Source organism: Paroedura picta, chromosome 13 (assembly GCF_049243985.1).
Source record: "Paroedura picta isolate Pp20150507F chromosome 13, Ppicta_v3.0, whole genome shotgun sequence".
Taxonomy (NCBI): Eukaryota; Metazoa; Chordata; class Lepidosauria; order Squamata; family Gekkonidae; genus Paroedura; species Paroedura picta.
This window is the reverse complement of record NC_135381.1, coordinates 16,679,425-16,703,898: the sequence shown is the minus strand read 5'-3', so window position 1 is coordinate 16,703,898 and position 24,474 is coordinate 16,679,425. Positions and strand designations below refer to the sequence as shown.

Below are 24,474 nucleotides of genomic sequence, written 5' to 3'. Positions count from 1 at the left end.
CACTGTTCTGTTAAGAACTCACACTAACACTTGTCTGCAGTGTCCAAGGAGCATGCAAGGGCAATGCAACCTTCACAGGTAAGCAAGAGAGGGGGATCCCCCACACTTCAAAGTTGGGCTACTGCAAATCTCTCCAGCGGTACCATTCCCTTCCATTGGCTCAACAGCCCTTCCTCCATCAATAGTTACTGGTAGTGCCTTGAAGGGAACAGAGCAGCTTTACCATCACGGGTCCAGTCATCAGCAAAGAGCAGCCATGGCAAGATTCTCCAAACTTCCTCCAGTAGTCCTTGTGGCAATACAGTTTCCCATCCTTCTCGTAGTACCAGTTTGTAAGAAGGTCCTGGCATTCTGAGCAGCTAGAGGACAAAGTGTAATAATGTAAACATCCACATAAACATCTATATTTTATTAATACACATATGATAAGTAAGTTTAAACTTGGCAGTGAATTTGTACATTCAGAATATTTTTTGTTGCTTCCCCTCTCTCCTTCCCTGCCAAGAAGAATCTGAGGAGGCAAAAAACAGACAGGAGAGGAAAGCTACCCAGATTTCCCCAAGCGTGATCAGCATGGACACTGAACATACTAAATCAGTGGTTCTCAACCTAGGGGTCGGGACCCCTTTGGGGATTGAATGACCCTTTCATGGGGGTAGCGGCAGGGCAAGCAGCTTGGCCAGGGGGGGTACACCATCCACACAACAGCTTTGTGGGGTAGATCGAGACACAGCGTTTGTCTGTCTGGAGCAGTGGAAAAGAGTGAGATCAGCATGGTGGGACAAGAGGCAGAACTGAGAAACCCCGGGGGGGGGGGAACAATTTTTATACAATCATGAACAATAGCTTTACGCTAGTGGCCTGTTTCGGTTTAATTTCTGTGAAAGAACACTTGTAGAATTTTATGTTTGGGGGTCACTGCAACATGAGGAACTGTATTAAAGGGTCACGGCATTAGGAAGGTTGAGAACCACTGTACTAAATGGTCTCCTTAAGGGAGAGGTGGATTAAAGGAAGAGATGTGCTCAAAAGAAAAGAGAAAGCAATTACTAAAGGACAAAAGTCAATCAGAAGACTGACAGGCACATTAATTTGGCTGTGCCCTCATACACCATATGTTCCGGACACACATTTTGACAGCTGATGTGGAACCACACACACACACACACACACCCCTTTGTAAGGCTGGGGACCACCTGCAAAGGTGGGGGACGATGGTGGCCCAGGTGCTGCGCATGTGCGGCCGCTCCATGCAAACACGCATGCGTTGAGCTGCTGCGCACACACATTTGTGTCCGCCGAGTGCAAACACGCATGCATTTCAGCTCCACGCATGCGCGTTTGTGCCTGCCATCGTGCCAGTGGACACGTCTCCCTCTTCCCCCACCCTCGCAGTGAGAAACTCGCCAGGCCGCGAGCGAAGCGGCTGCCAAAGCGGCCACATCGCTCACGGTCTGCCTAGCTTCTCACTGCAGGGGTGAGAGAGAGGCAGGCGTGGCCGCTGGCAGACGCAAACGCACATGCACAGAGCTGCCGCACATGCGCATTTGTGCCCCTGGCTGGCACAAACATGCATGCGCGACAGCTCTGCGCATGCACATTTGTGCGGCAGCACACGCGCGTGTTTGTGCCCGCTGGTGAGGTGCAAATGCGCATGTGTGGCAGCTCCGCGCATGCATGTTTGCGCAGAGCTGCCGGCTCTCCCCCACCCCCGGAGGCTGTCCTCAACCGTAAAACGGTTGGGGACCGCTGCTCTAGAACACGGGGGTCCAAACTGTGGCTCTCCATGGATTGACATGGGCTCATGGGAATTGCAATCCTTGGACATCTGGAGAGCCACAGTTTGGCCACCCCTGCTCTAGAAGAAGAGCTCTTTTTTAATATCCCACTTTTTACTATCTGAAGGATCCCCACAGTGTCTTACAAACACCTTTCCTTTCCTTCCTCTCCCTGTGAGCTAGGTGGGTTCGAGACAGCTGTAACAGAACTACTCTGTGAGAACAGCCCTAAGAGAACTGTGACTGGCCCAAGGTCACCCAGGTGGCTGACTATGGAGCAGCAGGAAATCAAACCCAGTTCTCCACATTACAGTTTCTCTCTTAACCACTACACCACACGGGATCCGCTAAAGGCACCAGCAACTGAACAGGAATTTCTGAAGCAGCTCCTGTTCATTCAACGGAATTCTGGGCAGTGCTGCTGCTGCTTCTTTGTGCTGACTTAGGATAATCGGCCTCCGCATACTTCTTATCCTGATTGCTTTATCTAGAGTCGCACCTCCCAGGACCTAGCAAGCCGGAGAACTGAAGGAGAAAAGGTGGCAACTGCAACACCTACTGGGGAAAAGGTGAGAGGGGCTGAGACGTTTAAGCAACTAGTCCTTTGCTACATCATTAAACAAATCAGGGCAGGACGAGAAACCCGCCCAAACCTGCAGAAGTACTATTCGCAACGAATGCTTCCAGTGGGGCAAAAATTACAACCCAGAAAAGCACTTCCTCATGTGCAAGGTGCCTGGAGACAGCTTGCAGAGTTGACCCGGGCACTTTGGTGGATGTAGTAATTAATATGATTCTTTTGGAATGCTCAAAGCACTTGTCATTTTTTGATGACGTCGGAGGAGACCATATTAGAGACATGTTAGAATGCGGAGAGCATGACTTTCTTAAGCCCTAAAATCACAGTGTGAGATGGGTGGCTGCATCAAGAGCAACCTGGATTGCAGCTCATTACCAAGTTACTAGTCTGTATGGAGTACAATCATTCTAGATTTTGTGCTCCACAATACTAATCTTACAAGACCTTCAACTGCCGTGACAATCTTCACTGCATCAAAGAGGTCCATACCACTTGAAGGCCTGTGTTGTGGCAGGCTGAGCTTTCATGAGCCAGAATCCACCAGCTGCACGAAATACTTTCTTAAGGAGGCAAAGAGAAAGAGAGAGACAGAAGAGGAAAAAAACGTATTCTGCAAAGCTGGGCCTAGAGGCCAAGAAAATGTAAGAGAACAGTAGGTGTGCCACAGAGTTCTATAGAGAACACAAACGAGGACAGGAGCCAAATGGGTTGGGTATGAACCGCTCCCAACCGGAGGCCTCTGGTGATAAATGATAGTATCTTTCCTGTTACGTTAAACACCTAAAGTGGAACAATTACTTTCTGCTGCAAGAAAGCCACGTTGCTCAGTGCTTTTTGTGCAGTTTGCACTCATTTCCCAACAGTTTGTGCAGAAGCCGTGTCCACTGTGCTACGTCTCCGAACTTGACTCAGAATCCACCCCTGACACTTTCTAGGTCAGTTAAACAGACAGGAGGGAAAAGTCTGGCATAGCAGAGGTGGTCTTCTCAGAAGCCATTACTCACACGCCCATCCATTACTCACACACACATATACAACAGTTTTGTCCCAGAGTATTTCATTTAGGTATATGCAACACCTTACTTTTCAAAGAAGGCTTTTAGCTCTTTTGTCATTTGTGCCCACTTGTAGAGGAAAGGCACCAACGTTGAACTGACAAAGTCCGGACAATGAATATTTCAAGCCACAATATATTTGTTAGTCTCAAAGATGCTACAAGCTTTGTTAGGAGTTTCATCAGTCTAAGAACCAAAAAGAGGCCACTGTGATGCCCATTACAGTGCCACTTCTCATCTTGAGCAAGCCTTGTTCTACTTGACCATACATTATGACAGAGGACTAGGGCATAAACACGTACTAACCACCCCTCTACTTTAATGCTGCATGACTTTAATTGTGCAAAATGGGCTTTACACCTGAAAATCAATTTTGAAAGGATTGTATTTAGTTCCAAAATGCCTTTTGCTTCCTAGTAGGGGGGAAAAATTCTAGCAAACAAGTGCTCTGCTTTTCACCTGCCAGCCTCTACAGTATAAAGTACATGGACGGAGATGCTAGGGCAAGCCAAATACATCTGGAGCAGAGCACAATCAGGTATGTTTATACACACGTGCCTCAAAAATGCTCATCTACAATAGGGGACGTGTGGAATAAGTCAGATATCCAACCTCTACTGTACAGTTCACCAATCTGTATATTACTGCACACACATCTGGGTCCAGTTGATGGCAGATGTGAACTTGAGTCCAAACCGCACAGCAGCCACACTCACTAGGTATCACTGGCCAAATCCCTCAGCCAAGCTACAGGGCTCTCACTCAGGTGTGAAAGCAAACAGATGGCAAAAGCACTTTGCACATGAATTCAATAGGTTGGAGCCCCCATCCCTCAGCACTGCTGTATGCCACTAATTTTACTGAGACCTGTTTTGTCACAAATTCTGTAGCATATACGAATTAAGATTTAGTTATTCTCAGTTTCAAACTGGGTAAAGGAATAGGAGTTCATCTGAAAGGGTGTGAATTCCTTCTTCTGACAACAATCACCTTTGCTGTGGTCTTTAAGTTACTTAACAGGTGTTTTTTGCACAAAGCACTCAGAAATATCCATGTGTAGCAAATGCTACCTCCTCTTTACTAATAACCTTAACAATATCTCATACAAGCACCTCTGATTTACTACATTCTGGTCCTTCAAGGAGCTCATGCGGGCATAAATAGAGTCTGAATCCGGGTCTCTCCTCTACAAATCCATCCCTTTGTCCTCATATGGGATAAATTACAGTGGCCAGCCTCCAAGTGGTGGCTGAATTACAACAGATCTCCAGAAATTACAAACGATCTCCAGGTGACAAAAATCAGTTTCCCCGGATAAAATGCAAAGTGAATCCTATGGCATTATATCGCACTCAAGTCTCTCCCCCAAAAAACCCTTCCCAGCCTCCATACACCAAATCTCCAGGAATTCCTCAAACCAGGACTTGCCAACCTAGTTAAAATACTTTCTTAGAGGGGAACTGGGAAGAAAAATTGCCTTGATACAAAACCCAGCACACACTCCTGTGGGAGGTAAATGCAATTGTGGCCTGACTTGGGAAGACCTTACAAATCCCATCTCCAGATGGATTTGAGGCTGTCCTCCCATGCTTCAGCAGAACTCCAAAGGTCTAGCAATATTGGCCTCGCGCATTTTGCACGCAAAACCTGTTCCCCCTCTCCCCTTCCTCCAGCATTTACCCTGAAGATGCCACAGCACACAGAGGCCCAGAGGCCATGCATCTCTTACCAAAAAGGTTCCTTAGGAATGCAGTAAGCTGGGGCAGACAAGTAGCTTCCCATCTCCGGGCAGTGGCTCAATGGCAAACCTGTCTGACTGCTTTGGCTGACATGACAACAGCCAGGGCTCGCTTCACCTCCCTCCGATTCAGCTGCCTCAAAACAAGTCAAGCGTAGGATTGCCAGATCCCAAGCCGTGTGCGGATCTTGAGACTCTCCCCAGCTCAGGTGGCTGCACACTGCTGCTCTTGGGCTCCTCTCGTGAGCATGAACTTCGTGGGAGGACCATCACACCTTCAAGCGGAGGCTGAGAAGAGGACTCAAGACCAGCTGCTGTCAAGTTTCTTCTTCCTCCTCTGGTTCCACCCCAAGGGTGGAGGGAGAGGAGGAGTTCTTTTCAGAAGGGAGGGGAGAGATTGTAGTTGAAATAGATTGGGGAGGAGAACAGATATGCAAAGGATGGAACCTGCAGACAATGAACCGTATGGAAAGGGAGGATGGAAAGGGAGGTATAAAAGCCTAATAAAACAGCAGAAGGCACAAGACTCTTTTTTAAAAAAGAAAATAAACTGGGGGTACAGAATCACGTCAAGAGTGCTTGATAATCCAGACAACTATGACCCAGCTGGGGACACATCCACCAGGGAGCACTGTTGTCTACAGCTTCTGTTTGCAAGCTCTCCCCCATCCCCACTCCGCTGGCCACAAGTAAAAAAAGACAATTCCTAGCTTGTTGTATAGCACTGCCTCCCTGCCAGCTCAGTTTGACATCCACCAGCAGCAGCAGGGTATGTGTGTGGCTGGCTGTGTTTTTAACTTTTGCACGTCACCCTGGGCAACATGCTCAAGAGGTGACAACATCTGCTCTTAAAAATAAAGGGAGAGGTCAAGTTCTCACCTGAAGTAGAACACCTGGCAATAAATAACTTCCCAGTCAGGAGTCTGAATGGAGGACTGCCATTCCCGGGTCCGTTTGCAGAGTCTGGAAACGTCATTGGCACAAGTCCTGAACTTAAAACTTCAGGCATAAGAACTGTTCTGATGGCAAAGGATCTGCTGTCTGGGGTAGCACAAGCTATTAACCCAGGGGTAGTCAAACTGCAGCCCTCCAGATGTCCATGGACTACAATTCCCAGGAGCCCCTGCCAGCATTCGCTGGCAGGGGCTCCTGGGAATTGTAGTCCATGGACATCTGGAGGGCCGCAGTTTGACTACCCCTGTATTAACCCATCCAGCAGGCTGAGCAAGGAAGTCTGGCAGCTTCTTCAATAATTCTACTCTCATCTACAGATTTCAGTACAGCATTTATGAGGAAGACCTCTTGGGCGTGCTTCTCTCATTAAATTTCCTGGACTGCAATCTTTTCCACCACTAATTAACACCGGAATATAAGCTGGAAGGAAGCTTTTGTGCAAAAACTTCACTACCATAAGGATAGATTCAAATGGGTGGCCGTGTTGGTCCGAAGTAACACAATAAAATCAGAGTCCAGCAGCACCTTTAAGACCAACAAAGATTTATTCAAGGCGTGAGTTTTCGAGTGCAAGCACTCTTCGTCGGACTATGAACTGGCCAGTTCATAGTCTGACAAAGTCTGCACTCGAAAGTTCACGCCTTGAATAAATCTTTGTTGGTCTTAAATTCACTACCATGAGAATGGCTCGCACCCAGTTCCCAATCTTTTGAACAGGTCTTGTTGAGAAGGGCTGTCTAGTGGACCAGAACTGCATCTGCCTATACCACTAAGCACCAGTAGGGCAAGGTGAAGCAGCTGCTTCAGCAGGGCATGTGTAGAGGCAATGAAGGTCTGTTTCCAGAGGTGTGCTGCAAGGCTTCCATTTAAGGAAAAATAGACGTTACAGGTAGCTGCTCTGGTCCAGCCAGCTCCTAATGAATTGCTTTTTATTAAGAACAACCAAAATGACACAGAACAAGCAAGTTTTTGAGTTCTCCAGAACACTTCATCAGGCTGCATGGATAAAAACCAAAAGTAGTCTGATGAAGAGTTTTGGGGGGCTTGTACACTGTTATTTTGGTAGGTCTCAAGGCAAACCTTTATGTGGACGTTTCCATATTTAGGGTTATGAGGAAAGCAGAAGCATGTGGCACAGATTGTTATAGCTTTATAGAAACTGTAGAACAACAGCAGAACTTGTTTTTGAAGTATACATGTGTGGAGCAGGGGCATAGATCTGCCTCTGATGCATTTGAACAACTCTCCCTCCCTCACACACAACATAACCCATATCTTCAATTCTCATGACATATTTCAATGATGACGATGATGATGTCATCCATTCAGTCATGTTCGACCCTTGGCGATTCTATAGGAAAGTTTCCGCCATGTGTCTCCTCTGTCAATGACCGCCTCTTACATTTCAATACTGGGAGATAAATGTTTACAAAAGAGATGGCATGGTTTTCATTTGTTTTAAATATCTGCCAGTTGCTGCTATTCACCCCTCACTACCATGAGGACACCAAGGGACTCAAGGTCTGGGGCCTGTGGTGCATGCAGGCCTATATTTCTCAGCATGTTTAAGTGACCTTGGGTTTCCGCTGAAGCCAGTTTTTCCAATCAAGGGCAGACGTTAAACTTTCTGCCTAACTTTCCTCTCGATAAAGACATTTTTCCCTTTCCCTGAAAATCTGAAAGTGATGACAAGTTGTTCTTACTTCTCTGCACCTCTCCCACATGGTGGGGGAGGACAGACATGGGGCGGGAGAGCCTCCTGCAACAGCCAGGGTGCTCCACTTAGCCGGGCTTTTACAGACTGGCTGTAAAATGCAAAGCCAGGAGAGAGCAGTAATAAACCCTGATGCAGCCCATTGGTTTCAGGGAAAGGGTGCAATTCCTTCTGACAATTTATCCAGCTGCACTGGAAACAGCAGCAGTGTGATGAGTCTGCGTCTAGGAATGCACTTTTTCAAGTCTTCTGCACTGCTGCTTAGGAAGAGTGCTCACATCCCAGACTCTTCTGGATTATTAGTTCCATACCATGAAGGGGGGGAGGGAGAGAAGAGAACTGGCAAAAGATTTGCTTCACATCACTGGCAGGAGAAGGAAGACCGTTTCTTCAGTGCTGCTGTCGGAGACAGAAACCCCATCACCATCACATAATCTCAAGCTTGCATCTTTGAGGACTTTACCTTAGATCAGTGGTTCCCAACCCCCGGTCCGCGGCCCGTTGCCAGGTCGCAAAGGCCTCGGTACTGGGCCGGCGGCGGCCATGCCTGCCTCTCCCTCCCTCACAGCAAGAAGCTAGCCAGGCCGCGAGCGAAGCGGCCACTTTGGCGGCTGCTTTGCTCACGGCCTGGCGAGCTTCTCACTGTGGGGGGGAGGCAGGCGCAGCTGCCAGCATGCCGGTGGACGCAAATGTGCATGTGCAGAGCTGCCGCGCATGCGCTTTTGCGTCCGTCGGCATACTGGCGGATGCGCCTGCCTCTCCCCCCCCCTCCTGCAGTGAGAAGCTTGCCAGGCCGCCGGCTCTCTCCCACCCCCGGAAGTGGTCCTCAACCTGGAAATGGTTGGGGACCGCTGCCTTAGATGCAGTTATGCGTTAGGTATGGAATGGATGCGAGGCCGCAGGGAGTTGCGGAGGCATAGGAGGACATCCTGGAAAGTAAGACATGCTGCGGGGGCCAACTGGCCCAGAGGCTATTGGAGTGGGAGCTGCTGTGACTGCAGCTCCAGCCATCATATCGAGAGAGGTGCTGAGATGAAAAACCAGTTCTGCTGCAGGCAAAGTGGGTGCCGGAGATGTAGAGGCCCCAGCTGGACATGGCCCAGCCAGCCTGAGTTGACTGGAGCTGCTGGCAGGGACTCAGAATCTTCCTTCCTCCGCTTTTTCGGTGCTGCCAAGCCAGATGCAACCTCCATGTTCTTCTCTGGAGCGAAGGAGCTAGCCACGAGCCTAACTACCTGAGCAAAGGGGCTATCCAAAACTGGAGAGGCCAGGCCTCATTCTCCCAGTAAAACCACCCAATAAATTTGAATAGCCCTACCTGAGTGAGCAGAGGTGTGACCTAACCAGCCTTCAATGACTTCATTCCACTGAAGTGAAGAAACCTTCAGGTTAAGACCAATGTTTTGCTTGCAAGAGAAATCTGCTGCAGAAGAGCTAAGCATGAAAAATACATGGCAGCCCGACAAACTACTGCAAATGAATCTTATTTGGTATGCTCTGGCTGAAATCCGAGGTACAGATTCAAGAAATGCCCTTTTCACAGGAAATCTCTTTTCTTCTACAGTAAATTCTGGGAAGGAGGCACTAAAGATCTGCTTTCTTGCACTGCAGAAACTGAAGGATATAATCCGGATTGCCCATTACCCATTAACAAGCACAGCCGTTCTTATAAAGCTAATGCAAGAAAAGCTATTTATTCTGCTTCATATAGAACTTAACATGTTATCGGACCACTTCCAAGCAATTACATTTTCCGGCTTCAGAGAAGACTCCAAGGTATTGTGTCCAGGTTACCTTCACCATCCTCAGTGCTTCGTCTCTGAGGTTTCATTAAGGTTTCAGGACTGCTTGTTAACCTCACACGCAAAAAATCTGTAGCAGTTCTGCACAAACAGAACCTCTAAATAAACCCCAGGGGAGCTGATCTCTCTTTGGGCTAATTTGCGTTGGCAAAGGAGTAAGCAGTCTTGTAAATGCCACAAGAACCCCTGTCCAGAACACTTCCATTACGAATCTGGGCAGAAGTTTTAAAACATTCTCTTACTTGGAAGGCAGCTGCTTGTCTGCTTCAGATTCCCTACAGCAGAAAACAACATTTCAGAATGTCTGTTGGGAACTAATTCCCTTGGGAAGACTTGATGACCGGATTCCACATCTCTGCTCTAAAGACCATTAAAGCCACAAAGCCCCAAGAGATTTGATGTGCACGGTCTGCACATCTTCTTTCCACGCTGCACATCTGTTGTGGGGAACCGCCCTTTTCTCAGCAAGACACTCCTCTCACAGAGTGCATCTGTTGCTGTCCCAATTACTGGGATTGGGCTAGAGCTGCTGAAGTGCTTTTTCTTGTTTACAACCACTCACCTGCCTGCATCTATTCAACAGAAATTTAAGTTGGACTTCCTCCTGCTGCATGACCACAACCTGGGAATCCTATTTCTCTACATTTTTAAGGGCTAATAAAGTAACCGCAAACTTCCATAACTGCTTCTTTCCTGCCCTGCCATTCTGTGATCCTTTAGGCAGCACTTTCAAGAAGGTCACCCAGTATGATACAGCTGGAGCTTGTTTAGGGAATGCTCAGCCCACCTTCTAGTCAAAAAAGAACTTTCACAGAGGCTTCCAATATTAACGGTAGAGCAAATATATTAATTAGGATTTTTTAAAAATAGCATTTTAACTTTTTTTTTTTTTTTTACTCTTTCTCTAGCCAGCTAAACGCAGAAGCCAGAAAACGCAAGAAAAATCTCAGCCCAAACGTCATAATAGAAAGAGAGGGCTTGGGCAGGACCAACTATAGCTGCGAAAAGTGTGCTTGGTGAGCAAGCCATTCTGCAGACCTAGGAAAGGGGCCAATCGTGTATTAGAGCAATTACATGCCAGGCCAAGAAGCCAGCAAAATCCACAGGAAGCCTCCACACCGCCTCCGCAAGAGTTGCCAGAACTCACAGTTACCAGTTGCCAAAAGTCTTTCTACCAGCAGCAGCCTCTTAAAGGTCTGGCACAGGAACATTCGAAGCTAGCAACAAAGCCAGCAATGGAAGAGGGAACAAAGGAATCAGCACTAGGCCCTCTCCAGCTAGCAGAAAGCAGGGCGGGGCAAGGGAACATTTCCCTATTGCACCTTTTAGCACCACGGTTAATGACACAGACTATATACTGTCCTGCGTTCAGCACTTAGGACCAGAAGGGAAGCACAGGATACAGGTGGAGGTTCTTAACTGCAGGGTGCACCTTCCTGGACACAAGCATTCAGTGATTTTTTTTGGCTGGCACTTCCAGGTCGGGCTGTCGTCTACATCAGCACATACAGAACTTCAGGCTACCATCTCACAATCATGCAGTCCTGGTGAACTCAACGAGAGGTGGAATTTGAGACTTTTTTCCATCTTCCTAAAACAGTATGGCAGGAACAATGCGGCTGCTAGAGCCTTGAAGGTGCTAAGTCCACCCAGACTACAGATGTGAAGACTTCATGATGGCGGGAGAGAAGACATGGGGGGGCTTGCTCCCTCCCCCCCAATTGACAAGTAGGAAATTGTAAGGAGCACTCAAAACTTTTAAAATAATTGAAATACTTTCCTGGAAGAGATTTTAGTCACTCAAGGAGTAGAACGAAAGTTTTTATGCAGGCCGGCGCCCTTGGGTAAATTTTGCAATAATTCTACATTTCCTGGGAAGCTTGCAACCTTTAGGACTGAACTAGAGTAAAATGGAGGGAAGACAGATACCAACCACTATTAAAGAACCCAACATAGAGTATATAAGGCCCTGCGCAGAGAAGGGTAGAGTTCTTACCCTGAAACTGGGCAGCAGTGAGTCTGCTTTTAGAGGGAGTTGATCCCTCATCCATGGAACGGGGAGTGAGACTTGGCTGCTTTCTGAAGCAACCGAAGCATCAGGATTCTTCAACGGTAACCCCATGTTATCTAATCTAGAGGTGATAGGCTGTGATCAACCTGTGCTTCTCAAAGAAAAGTGGCCAAAAGTGAAACAAATGAAGCTGGCTAAAGGAATTGTATATACCAAAGAAGATCCAAGACTCCAACTGTTGACACAGGCCTAAAAGCACCAACCTGCATACCTGCTCCTTTAGGGAATAGTCTTATGCAAAACTGGTGGATTCCAGGATGACAAGGATAAGAACAAAGAACACAACGACCACCACCACATTAGCCTCCAGCTCACTGTTATCAAACACATATCACCAAAACCCAAAGATACTGTCAGGTGACCACTAACCACCCGCCCCTCCTTATCACCAAGGCCCGTAATGTGGTCTTATCAACAATACATACACACAGCAAGAAAACTGCACTTATGTTACTCACCGGAAGCAGGTGATGTGCCAAGCTTCATTGACAGTCCTGTAGAGTCTCTGACCAGTGGCAATGCTGTCTCCACATCCCAGGCATCTCCAGTCCTCTTCCACTGCACACAAGGGCAAAGATCTGTCACTTCGGCACAGGCCTCAGAACAGCGCAAGGGCTCCCTTCTGTTGGCAACTGAAGTCTCCCCCGCATCCTGTGATTACAGCTGCAGCATCGATCGGTTCATTCACTAATATTCACCACCATTATCTCTCACTCAAAGCATGAAAGAAGGCCTGGGATTCGTCCGAGCAGCCAAGCCAGGCTTCTACAGTTGCCAGAATGCGTTCCAAATGGGAAATTCAAATAATCTCAAGGGACAGGACTGTCTCCTTCCCCTGACTGGGGTCAAAAGGTCACCAACACCATATTTCAGCAAGCCTCAGTTCTGGCCAACTACCAAGGCCAGTCAAGCATAGGTGCTCATTAAGTGAAATTCCACCCCTAAGCTCAGCAAAGTCTCATGGTGTTTGGCCTTCTATTGTGCACATCAAGCAGTCCCTCTTGGCCACCCTCCATCATAGCACTGGAACACCAGGGCAAGGGTGTTCAGCACTTTCTAGGTCTTAACACAGAAGCAGCGGGGGAAAGCTAAGCTGGCATTTGCCCCACAGTGCTGACTCAGTGCTGAACGGATTACACTGCTGTCACTAGCCAGATTTCCCAGAAGAGAGGCAAATTAAACAAAGAGGGTTGGGTTGTTTTTTTTTTGTTAATTTATTTTTGCAGAAAAAGGACTTCTGACTGGCAGCCTTCCCATCAATACTGGATATTTGTTTAACTTTCTTTCCAGTAATAAAGGCTCCACCAATTTTACAGATGGAAGTACACAAGATTGTGGAGGAACACACTTCCGAAAGACGAGGTCAGGGCATTAAGGTTTCCAAAGAAATTTCCGTTTTGACGCTCTGCTTCCATGCCAAGAGATTAACTGCTGAACCTATGGGTCTAAGAAGTCATACTTTTCTTACCTGAAAAAGGTAGTTCAAGATGGCTACTTACACTCTTGCTGCTGTCATTTAACATGTATATATTTGTTGCAATTAAACCTTGCCCTTTCCCAAAACATTAGGCTTAAATATTGTACTAGGCAGAAAGCATGCCTCACCTACAGCTGCCTTGGCTCAGTGGAACTCTGGAACAGTTGATTATGTCCAAACAGTTGATTATGTCCAAGCTGCTCTGGCACAAGGCGAGGTCAAACTTCACTGCTCACCCCCAAATTTATGTAAAGTCCAATAAAAGCTCTCAAAGGCACAGAGGGCCAGCATGCAAGACAAATCCACATTAGACAGATAGATTAATGCGGCCAGAGCCAGCATGGTATGGAGATCAGAGTGTCCAACTAAGGGTTCAGCTTCCAGCTCAGCCATGGATATATCTTGGGCTAGTCATTTTCTAAGGACAGCCAATTTCACAGGTTTGTTGTATAGATGGGGCAAAATATCTACTGTCCTGAGCTCATGAGCGGAAGGACCAGATACTGGACAGAAAAAGCATTCTAAGGCATCTATATTGAGGGTTGGACCCCTGCAGAGCTAAGGTTCACAAGTCTTTCCCACATTCCCTTCCTCCAACCGGGAATGCTCACTTATGACATCACAGGACCTGCATAGATTGACAGCCATGTGGGTCAAAAGGAGGTTTTGAACTCTCAGGAAGGGGCAGGTAGCCCTGGTAACTCTTTGCAGAAAGATAAGCAGGCATCTGTGCTAACAATACATTGTTTTTTTCCATTGAAAACAGCTCCTGTCATCATTTAGTTATGGCTTTGAACCAAGAACTTCTGCACTGTCTTAAAGATATTTGGATGCAAATACCTACAAAAAGACAGCCAAAATAATCTTCTCCTTATCTTCAATCTTCACATTAGTAGGAGGCCTTATCTCCTCATTCAACAAAACGTTTCAAGATTCCCACCCTCAGGGAAATTACTCTGCCATGACTTATCGTTCTAGGTTATGTACATGGTTCCCTGAGTCAAAGAGAAGACTACAAAGGCAAGGGAGTACCCAAGGAGAGACCAAACATTCCCCATGGCTATACATCCCAAGAATCCCTAAGGAGGAGTAGGCAAGTTATCCAGAGCATCTGTCCCCACCTCCCAGCTATAATTTCTACAAGACAGCTGGGCTATCGTAAGTCTCATAAGGGAGGGGTAGTCAACCTGTGGTCCTCCAGATGTTCATGGACTATAATTCCCATGAGCTCCTGCCAGCATTTGCTGGCAGGGGCTCATGGGAATTGTAGTCCATGAACATCTGGAGGACCACAGGTTAACTACCCCTGTCATAAGGGACATACATAGGATGTACTCCTGCTCCGGGAACAAGCTCTTGAAAAAGCTGTTTTTCAGGCATGTCTGCTAAAAATCTACAACTTGCTGGAATAAAAACAGTCCTGCAAATCTACATTATGCTTTGGATAGTACTCCCACACAATGTTCTTAAATGTAGCCTTAAGAAGCCTTTGAACTGAGTCCAGATAGGGCCTGAATGCTCCAACATACTCAGTGAGATTTGATACCTGGGACTTAGCAACACAATATCTACATGCATTCCAAGAGGTCAAACCTACAATACAGGTGCTTTGTGCTGGGTAAGTTAGCAAGGGCTCTGTTTCGGACTGAGAAAACACAGGTCCTGTAAGGGTTTTTAATTATTTATTCTTTGATTTCTAGCCTGCCACTGAAATACAGACAAACTCCAGCAGTGATCTAAAAAATCCCCCCCCATAGTCCCAAACAGACTCAACCTTGGGAATGTGAGGAGCAGCCCAATGTCTCAGCTTGGCCGGGAGGGGGGGGGAGAGCATGATCTTACTCGCTACTGAAGAGGCCAACAACACAGCCCACAACAGGAGTTTTGCCAGAACAATTTTAATCTACATGATGGATCAATGTTTAGTATCACCCATTAGATATCACCTACAAACCACCTAAGTACCAGCTTGTAAACATCCCGCCTTCATATAGAAGAATCTGTTCCACAGTAAGTGAAACGGTGAGGACACCATGCCCTTCGGAGAGGACTCTGACAGTGTCACCCTATACACAGTTATACCTTTCTAACTCATAGAATCATAGATTTGAAGGGGACATACAGGTAATCTAGTCCAACTCCCTGCTCAGTGCAGGATCAACCTAAAGCAGTGGTTCTCAACCTGGAGGTCGGAAGCACTGTGGGGGTCAAACAACCCTTTCACAGGGATCATGGCAGGGTGAGCAGCTTGGTGGCGGCGGTGGGGGACACACACTGCCACTGCTCCTCCTGCAGGTGCTTGCGCTCGGCTGCCAGCCACTCCAGCAGTGCCTCTGAGAAGAGTCAGAACGGAACTGAGAAACCCCAGGGGAAAAAGAAAACAATGTATATACAATCATGAACAATGGATCTTCACGCCGTTGGTCAGTTTCAGTTTAATTTCTGTGAAGGAATGCTTGCATAATTTTATGGTTAGGGGTCACCACAACATGAGGAACTGTATTAAAGGATCGCTGCATTAGGAAGATTGAGAACCACTGGCCTAAGGATCCAGGATAAGTATCTGTCCAGCTGCTGCTTGAAGACTACCACTGAGGGGGAGCTCACCACCTCCTTAGGCAGCTGATTCCACTGCTGAACTATTCTGAAAAAAAATTCCCCTGATATCTAGCCGGTACCATACTATATGCAGTTTAAAGCCTTTCTTGTAGATTCTATCCTCTGCCGCAAACAGGAACTGCTCCCTGCACTCCTCCAAGTGATAACCTTTCAGATTCTTAAAAGCAACAATCATGTCCACCAAAGTCAGTGGGCTGAAGACGATGCAACTCTGTTGAGGCCTGAACAATTAGTTAGTAGAATGCACTGTCAGTAATCCAAGCCTATTGAAGCTGTCACCCTACTACAGAACCTAAAACTCTGCAATACAGAGAACAGCTACAACATGAATGCCTTTTACCCAGTCTGATTCAATAAGGATATATTCAAGGTATAAGGTGATAAAGTATGCATGCACATGAAAACTTATACCTTTAATAAAACTTTGTTGGTCTTAAAAGTGCCACTGGATTCAAACTTTGTTTTACTTAGTTTGTCCACCATTAATCATCATCTTGTAACTCTTGATACACTGCCTAGAAAGCCTAGACAACCTCCACAGTTGGGGGGGGGGGGAATCACTGAAGTTTTTTTTAGGCACACCAGTCTTTTAATGCTCTAAACCAGGGGTAGTCAAACTGCGGCCCTCCAGATGTCCATGGACTACAATTCCCAGAAGCCCCTGCCAGCATTCGCTGGCAGGGGCTTCTGGGAATTGTAGTCCATGGACATCTGGAGGGCCGCAGTTTGACTACCCCTGCTCTAAACCACCATTTCATCACAGCAGTCGGTACCGATACTATATCAGGCGAGTTAACAAATAATCTTAAATTCTAAAAAAGAAACACATCAAGCTGAAAAACTACATGCTCACTGCTCGGAAGGAGAAGAAAATGTTATGAGTTCATTTCGGGCATGCCAACAAACACATTCCTGCATGATCGGGTTGACAAGGAAGAGTCACAGCAGGTATGCACGCCCAGGACAGAATTACAGTGGCTTGGAGATTCAAGAAGGGAGGAGGGCTAACATTTGTCGATTTTAAAATGAGATTAACTCAGCCTGCTCTCCACAGATAGTTGTAGCTAGAAGGAGGAAGTTTAAAGTGCAATCCAACTCTTACTGAAATCAGTGGCAGAATTCCAAGTAGTTTGAATAAAGCAGGATTACAGTATTAGATTTAGAAGCTTAACATTCAAACACTGCAGCAGCTTTACTCGTATACAGGTCAACTGTAAGTGAGCAAGAGATGCATTCAAGATCATTTAGACAGACTTCAATGCATATCTCACTGGTACAATATACCTGAATTAAAGGTAAAGGTCTCCCCTGTGCAAGCACCGAGTCATGTCTGACCCTTGGGGTGACGCCCTCTAGCATTTTCATAGCAGACTCAATACAGGGTGGTTTGCCATTCCCTTCCCCAGTCATTACCGTTTACCCCCCAGCAAGCTGGGTACTCATTTTACCGACCTCGGAAGAGGGAAAGCCTGAGTCCACCCTGAGCTGGCTGCTGGGATCAAACTCCCAGCCTCATGGGCAGAGCTTTCAGACTGCATGACTGCTGCCTTATTATTCTGCGCCACAAGAGATACCTGAATTATCTAATTGTAATTTTCCCCCATAAAATATACCCAAATCAAGCATTTCTGAGCCCATCGCAACGACCTACAATGAGTGCTTAAATTTGTACCATTTTACCCCCTCTGCCTCAATTAAATCACAGCGGTTTAATGCAATAAAGCTCTTCAGCTTACTCGACCTCTTTCTGCTGCAAAAGGCCATCACTAACCCCTAAACTGATGCAATAGGTACAAACCCCACAAGAAGAAGAGTCAGAAAGAGGCAAGAGCCAAGCTTGCAACTTTTGGCAATCCAAGCTCAGCAAGAACACCCGATTTAACAAGGCTCAGCCCTATCATCTAAGCAAAGCAATAAGAAACAGGCAGCAGTTTGAGCACTTACGGAGCACACATCCACCTGAACTAACCTCTACAGAACCGCCAGTAAAGGTACATTTCCAGTTAGACAGCACGATTACCGTGCAAGCTTCAGCCCTGTTCAGTTTTCTGTCAAGGAAGCGCACCACGGAGAATGAGAAACTAGTGCCCGGGGAAGGGAAGTTTAGCAGCATCATGGCTAAAGGCTAGAGACAAAGGAGCCACCACCCTCCCAGGCACATCTAACTGTGCCCTGGAAACAGGATGCTCAGCAGAGACATGGAAAGTGGGAGGCGGGCATTTTCTCCCTCTCCACTGGGATTCAGAGCCCTCTAGTGCAGGGGTAGTCAACCTGTGGTCCTCCAGATGTCCATGGACTACAATTCCCATGAGCCCCTGCCAGCGAACGCTGGCAGGGGCCCATGGGAATTGTAGTCCATGGACATCTGGAGGACCACAGGTTGACTACCCTTGCTCTAGATGCGGCGCAGGCAAGCGATCTTGCAAAGGGAGCCTTCCCTCATCCAAAGGCAATGTGTGCCGGAGAAGGAAACAATAGGAGCGGCGCTCCGCCGGGTCTGCGGACGGCGGGACACCTGGCCGGGCACCCTCGCACCAGCCCCGCCCCTGCACCCAACACTGCATCCCGCGCCCCAGCACCCGAGGCAGGCCGCGAAGGGCCAGTGCTTCGCCACGGGGAGAGCCCGAGCGGCCGCGTCTTACCCCCGGCTGGCCCCGCCGCTGCTGCTGCTGCAGCCGCCACTCCTCCATCCATCGCCCGACCGGGCTGAGATCTCTCTTCAGCGCCGCAGCAAAGCCTACCCGGGGGTGACGTCACCCGGCCTCTACGGAACGCGAGGGAGGCCACATCTCCTCCCCCTCCCCTCTCTCTCACACACAAGCCCAAGGCACCGACGACGGCGCCGCGGCACCTGAACCTTCAGGGGGGCTCCTCCATCAGGGCCTCTCCCCCCCCTCCCAGACGCCATCGGCCAATCACAGCTGCCCGGCCTGTAGAGAAAGATTCCACACCCAAGGGCGCCAGCCAATCAAGCGCCAGTTTGAACCAATGCCACCCGCCTCCCCCTCTCTGGTTTTCTTTCTTCCTCGCGGTCCGCACCCGCCCCTTTAGCCTGCCAGGAGCCAATCACAGCGCTCTAGACCCGCACAGTTCGGGAATGCACGTGCAACTGGAGCCGCGGGATGAGGTCACCGCCGGGCAGAGCGGCATTTGCAAGCTCGCGCTGCCGCGGGGCGCTATTACTGATATTTCTTTTCTCATGCCCACTTAGTAAAATCAACAATTAAGACTTTATAATATAGCTGATCCATATGCAATTATCTCAGAATGCAGGGGGCGTTTTACCAACGTCCTCGGTTACGCTGAATCATATTTAATATTGGTAGGAACTGCAACGGGTAGGGAGACGAGGCTGCGCGGGCCATCCCCTCCGATGCCTCCCGAAGGTAGTGGGCGAGCGAGTAAAGAACCTGGCGCTCTCTTGCGGGCTCTCTGGTCTTAAAGGTGCCACTGGACTCTGATTTTGTTTTGTTGTGCTGCTTCAGACCAACAGGGCTACCCACTTGAATCTATTACAAACATAAATGACATAATGAGCTGATATTTGCAGTAACCAAGAGGATCAAAGAAGGGCTTCTTCGGGAATGGTGTCAGCCCTCTCTTTAAAGGTGACTGTGACCATTCCCTCTCTCAGTGAGGAATTTACAACATCCCTTTTCAGATACAATAAACCAAGAAGGGCAAGAGCCAAGCAGGCACATAGTAGGTCAGAATGTTCTCTCTGTGTTGTGCGTATCCTTTAACTGCAACAATTAAACATTCAAGCAATCGTGTCCAGACGCTGACATAACACAAAATGACTTTCAATGGGAGTATCTCAAACAATGTGACTCTTTTGCCCTTGCAGTCAAATTGCAGCAATCTGTTGAGATCTATGGGGTCATTATGCCAGCCAACCTGGAGGAAGCAGCTTTCTTATGCACTGAAATCGTTCCACTGGACATCTGTGTGAGGGTGTCAGATGAGGAATTTTCCCATTTGGCCATCACCCAGTAGGCTCCAGGATTCTACCATGTTAATCCCAACACTTTCTTTGTCTGTGTTCTTGCCATTTTATATGCTGGTGCCATTTTCTTATGCTCTGTTGTATACCAAAGGAGTGAATTAACTCAGATCAGAGAAAGAGAACATCTGGGAACAACCCTGTCTATCACCCATGCCACCTCCTCTGCACTGGCAGAGGTAACTGGACCCCTGCTCTGGAAGACATAGAAAGCCCCCATGACGTTCTGCCTTACCATACAGTGAGTGTTCTATCATGAACAAAAGAGGATGGTTTATCCCTGTCCTCAGATCACACCTATAAAAGTGTGATCAAAAGCTGATGCTTCAGGGCACCACAAGATTGTCTATAGTAGCTGCAAAAGACTAAGCCACATAACTTAAATTTTTGCTCCCTATTTTATTCCCATGATAACCCTGTGAGTTTGAGAAGAAAAAATTAGTCCAAGGTCACCTAAGAAGTTTCATGAAAGAATGGGTTTGAACTTATATTTCCTTGCTCCAAACATACTCAATCACAACCATCTATGGTTACGTGTGCCCAGAATCATGATGGAAGAGTAGAGAGTAACATTCCCTTTTTGGAAGTGTTTTTTTTTTGGGGGGGGGGGGGCAAACACTCTGTTGTCATTCATATCATCAGTTTATAGATGGTCCCTAGGAGCAGATACAAGGCATATACTAGTAATACAGACACAAAATATTACCCTTTTTAGTATGCACAGCTGCAGCCTGCCTAAAGATCCTCTGCATTCACACTAATGGCCAGAGATCTGGGGAAGAAACTTCACTTACACATGAGATAATGTAAAAATGTTTTTATTCTAAATTACTTTCACAACAGTGAAAATTAGTGAATAACAATGGTGCCATCGTTTGCCAGCCAGAGGCTATGTGCAATCTGAATACATGATTTGGAGTGAGGTGGAAGAAAACCAAGAGAGGGCTAATAAAAAGAAAAGCAAAAAGCAAGAGAAAGTATAAATTCAAAGACTGATCCAAATCACCAGTAAAGCATGATAAATGTCATAACAGTTGGCTTGCTTTGATGAGAACAGCAGACTTTGGTGCTGTTTTAAATGTGCCAGTAGCGCCTTCATGGCCTAGATCTCAGTTTGTCAGAAACAGCCTAAAAAGGGGTTCAAGTCCATGAAAGCTTACAGAACTATTTCTCTGTCAACCTTTCAAGGGACTACATGATGCTTGGGTTATACATAAAATATGGAGACCAATGATAGCCTGATCTGACCAGCATCACAACCACACTGTGAGGGTCAGGCTCTCTTCAGTTTATCTATACATCCCTGTCTGCAGAAATAGCAGCACTACATTTGAATCCCAAGCCACTTATACCTGCTTTAATACCATTTAAATCCACAACAACTGAACCTTTTACATTCCTTTTTTTTTTTACAATATATTTAAATTTTTGATCATGACCTTTGTGAAACCATTTTACAAGACTACTTTTGGAAATAGTTTAATTTCCACCGTGTTCAATTCCCTCAAGCCGTAAAAGGAGAAAGGAAATATCAGAAATCCCCTTGGGACGCAGCAATACAACTTAACTTTCCCTTCTTAACAATAGGTGGCGGTGTTGTCTGCCCTAGGAAAATTAATCCCAGCGGTATACAGAATATGTGAGGCCAACTGTCAATAGCAGTTTAGTTTGGAAGAATCTCAGGTTTAGAAAAACATCCTTTTGGGGGAGTTATAGTAGAAGACTTTTTAATATAAAAGGAGGGGAAAGCTCCTAGCATGACTACCTCTTCAGAGTGTCATACAAACTGCTTATATTGCACATGAGGATACCCGAAGGATTATCTAATGCTCAGATGAAGTTCTACAGGTCATGCTTTCAAGGTTTCTGCAGGGGAGGTATTTCAACCCCCTTCCCTTTGTATAATTTTGGGAAAGGGTGGACTGAGATATGATATTTCCATAATATTTCCAAATGCATCCAATATTTCCAAGCTCATCCTCCCAGGCACAGCATTAAACCTGAGAATAACACCCCCCACATACACACAGTAATTTATTCCATCCAATGTTATAATCACAATTTGTTATGGAAATCCTTAATAATTGCCACTAGTCTCTGCTTGTAAGCAAACAGGAAAAATCAAAAGCAATGCAGAATTTAAAAAACTAACTCCTTTAGAGACATCCTTCTATTTACAAGAAAGTCAGAGGTCACCAAATTGAGGAATCCCTTATATGTTTCGGTCTCATAGATCCAAAGTTTCAGCAGCAAAAGTCTGTAAAGCTTGATATACTCTCCCTCTTCCCCCCCACCCCAAATCCTTCTGTATACAGCCCTCTCTCATGCACTATCCAGCAGAAAACCTTCCCCTCCATTTCATCAGGACATGCACAGGAAAGCATCCTGTTGGATTGTGTCTAACCTTCAAAGGAACACCTTTGGCGGTTTGGAAATCCTGTGTGCTAAGAGCCATCAGCTAGGAATTTCTATACACAAATGATAGAGAACAATGCTGCATCTTGTACTACCAAAACATAATCATTTTAGTGGTAGGCCCGGGAAGGGTGGGGTAAAAGATTGTCTTCCACTTCTCCTAACTTGACTGCATCAAAATGTGGAAAAAAAACTCTGGATACATCTCAGAAAGGTGGAATAAGCATAATAAACTACAGTAGCCAGAATTGCTCCAGTCCCAAATAAAGAGTGATAGACCGTTATATAAACTTTAGAAAAACAACACTGCTTTTCTGATAAGGAAATCTGCTGAGTGACAACCACTGAGTGGCCCCTCTAGTGTTCAATAGTTCCACCCAAACCCTGAGATGAGAGAATATGTCCCACCTGGCTCCAGAAAATGAAGGTATTCCAGTTTTATGGTTGAAAAAAATTCTGATCCTCTTGGCTTTAAAGTCATCTTCAAGAGGGATGGTAACAGTAGGAATATAATATCTCTAAGGTGATACTATCTTCTGCCAGATGTTCACCAATCCATTTATGATGAGAGGTTTGATGAATGCATGGAACTGGGTCCCAGTGCACTAGTCTCTCCCTTCCATGGCATACACTGCAAAAGTTTCCATGCAATGCCTGCCACCCGCTCTCCCTGCTGGGTCAGCACCAGCTCTAGTTGATTGGCACACAAATTTAAAAGAATACTCTCTTCTCAGGAGTATGGAAGTTCAAAGCTGGGTTCACTGTTGCAGCCAGGTACTGTCTGTGTGAGACATGGTAGAACCTGAGAATGCTTTCAAACAGATCTTTAATTTCATTGGTTCAATAAGCAAGAATCCTTCCTCATGCTGCAACACCATGGCTACTGGGATCCCGCCATTATCTATGGAACCAGATACCAAGAGGTTTACAGTTGGCCCAGGGGAGGCAGCAGTCTGTAACTAGCTCAGAGCCCCTCCAACCATTGTACAATACAGAGCACGGAGCAAATTTAAGCGATCAGAAGCCAGAACATGATCACCAGGGCCACAAACAGGAAAAGGCGGGACAGGAACTGTTCATCCACGTACTGGGGAGTCCCTGGAGCAGCTGGAAAATTGGAAAGAAACAGCCGTTATCCTCTCATCTCTAGCAAAGCCTGAATGCAACTGATTTCCCAGGATCAGAGGCAAAAGCATAGAACCAATCGACGTACTTTTTTTCATTAGCAAAGACTCACCTAATGCCTCAAGAGATAAAAATTCTGACTTTCAGTTAAGATGGCAGAGTAATCAGGGGGAAAAAAGCAAAGCATCTATCTAAAAAAAATTAGATCAAATGTTTTGGATAAAGGTAAGCACTCCCACTATTCTTTTGAGCAAAACTCAGAAAACAAACAAACCTTGATCTAGGTGAACAGTCAAAAAGATTTTAATTTTAAAAGATCTTTCACTTGAAATAGCCACATGACAGACAGTAAAATGAATCCAAGGAGATACAATCCCAGAGGATTTGGCAGTATACTTTGAACGCAAACATATATGCCATATATTGTGTAAGACCTTAGGTCTATCTTGCTCAGTACTATCTAGTGCAGGGGTAGTCAAACTGCGGCCCTCCAGATGTCCATGGACTACAATTCCTAGGAGCCCCTGCCAGCGAATGCTGTCAGGGGCTCATGGGAATTGTAGTCCATGGACATCTGTAGGGCCGCAGTTTGACTACCCCTGATCTAGTGTGACGAGAAGCAGCTTTCAGAACATCAGGCAGAGAAAGGTTTTCCCCCAGCATCTCCTACCCAATATGCTTTACCTGAAGGTGCCAGGTACTGAATCTGCATGAAAACCTGCATTCTAGCACTCTGCCACAGCTGCTCCCCAATATCAGACAGTGAAGATTTCAGAAAACTTATTCAGGGGCATCCAACTCTTATTCTATCAGTCCACTGAGCAAAGTTTGAAGCCTTTCTCCAGTTTAAGTGGCTCTTCCTTAGGCTGCTAGATGATAGGATCCCCAATAAACAACACGTTAAAGGCCGTGGAAATCTTCCCAAGTAAAGATTCTGTCACATACATAAGGAGGCAGAGCTCTCTAAAATGTTCTCAGAATTCTTCAGGATGGGGCCACGATGGAATACTGAAATCAATCCACCAGGAGATGAATGACAAATCTACAGCTGAAGGTTACAGCATAGGTGAACTGAAAGTTTGGTTCTCAGTTCACACTTTTACATTCCAAAGGTTCCAAAATATTAAGTCAAGAAGATACAAG

General features: G+C 46.5%; 2 protein-coding genes across 9 annotated transcripts in view; both read right to left on the bottom strand.

The window, feature by feature from the left end:
- The window catches only part of LIMK2 (LIM domain kinase 2), a 40,025-nt gene extending 21,332 nt beyond the window's left edge, over window positions 1-18,693 (bottom strand). The window contains exons 1-3 of one of the 2 annotated variants that reach the window (XM_077307803.1): window positions 18,431-18,693; window positions 12,151-12,250; window positions 224-359 (exon numbers count right to left, since the gene is read on the bottom strand). In XM_077307803.1, the coding sequence (XP_077163918.1) occupies window positions 224-359; window positions 12,151-12,250; window positions 18,431-18,482 (288 nt within the window). In that variant the 5' untranslated portion in view covers window positions 18,483-18,693. Of the gene's footprint in view, window positions 1-223; window positions 360-5,142; window positions 5,477-12,150; window positions 12,251-18,430 lie in introns of those variants that run through there. The other variant, XM_077307804.1, reaches the window with a different exon arrangement.
- Window positions 18,694-20,593: 1,900 nt separating this feature from the next.
- RNF185 (ring finger protein 185) overlaps window positions 20,594-24,474 on the bottom strand; it is a 29,841-nt gene continuing 25,960 nt past the window's right edge. For all 7 annotated transcript variants that reach the window (XM_077309434.1, XM_077309429.1, XM_077309431.1 and 4 more), the window contains exon 7: window positions 20,594-23,313. In XM_077309434.1, the coding sequence (XP_077165549.1) occupies window positions 23,216-23,313 (98 nt within the window). In that variant the 3' untranslated portion in view covers window positions 20,594-23,215. The remainder of the gene's footprint in view (window positions 23,314-24,474) is intronic.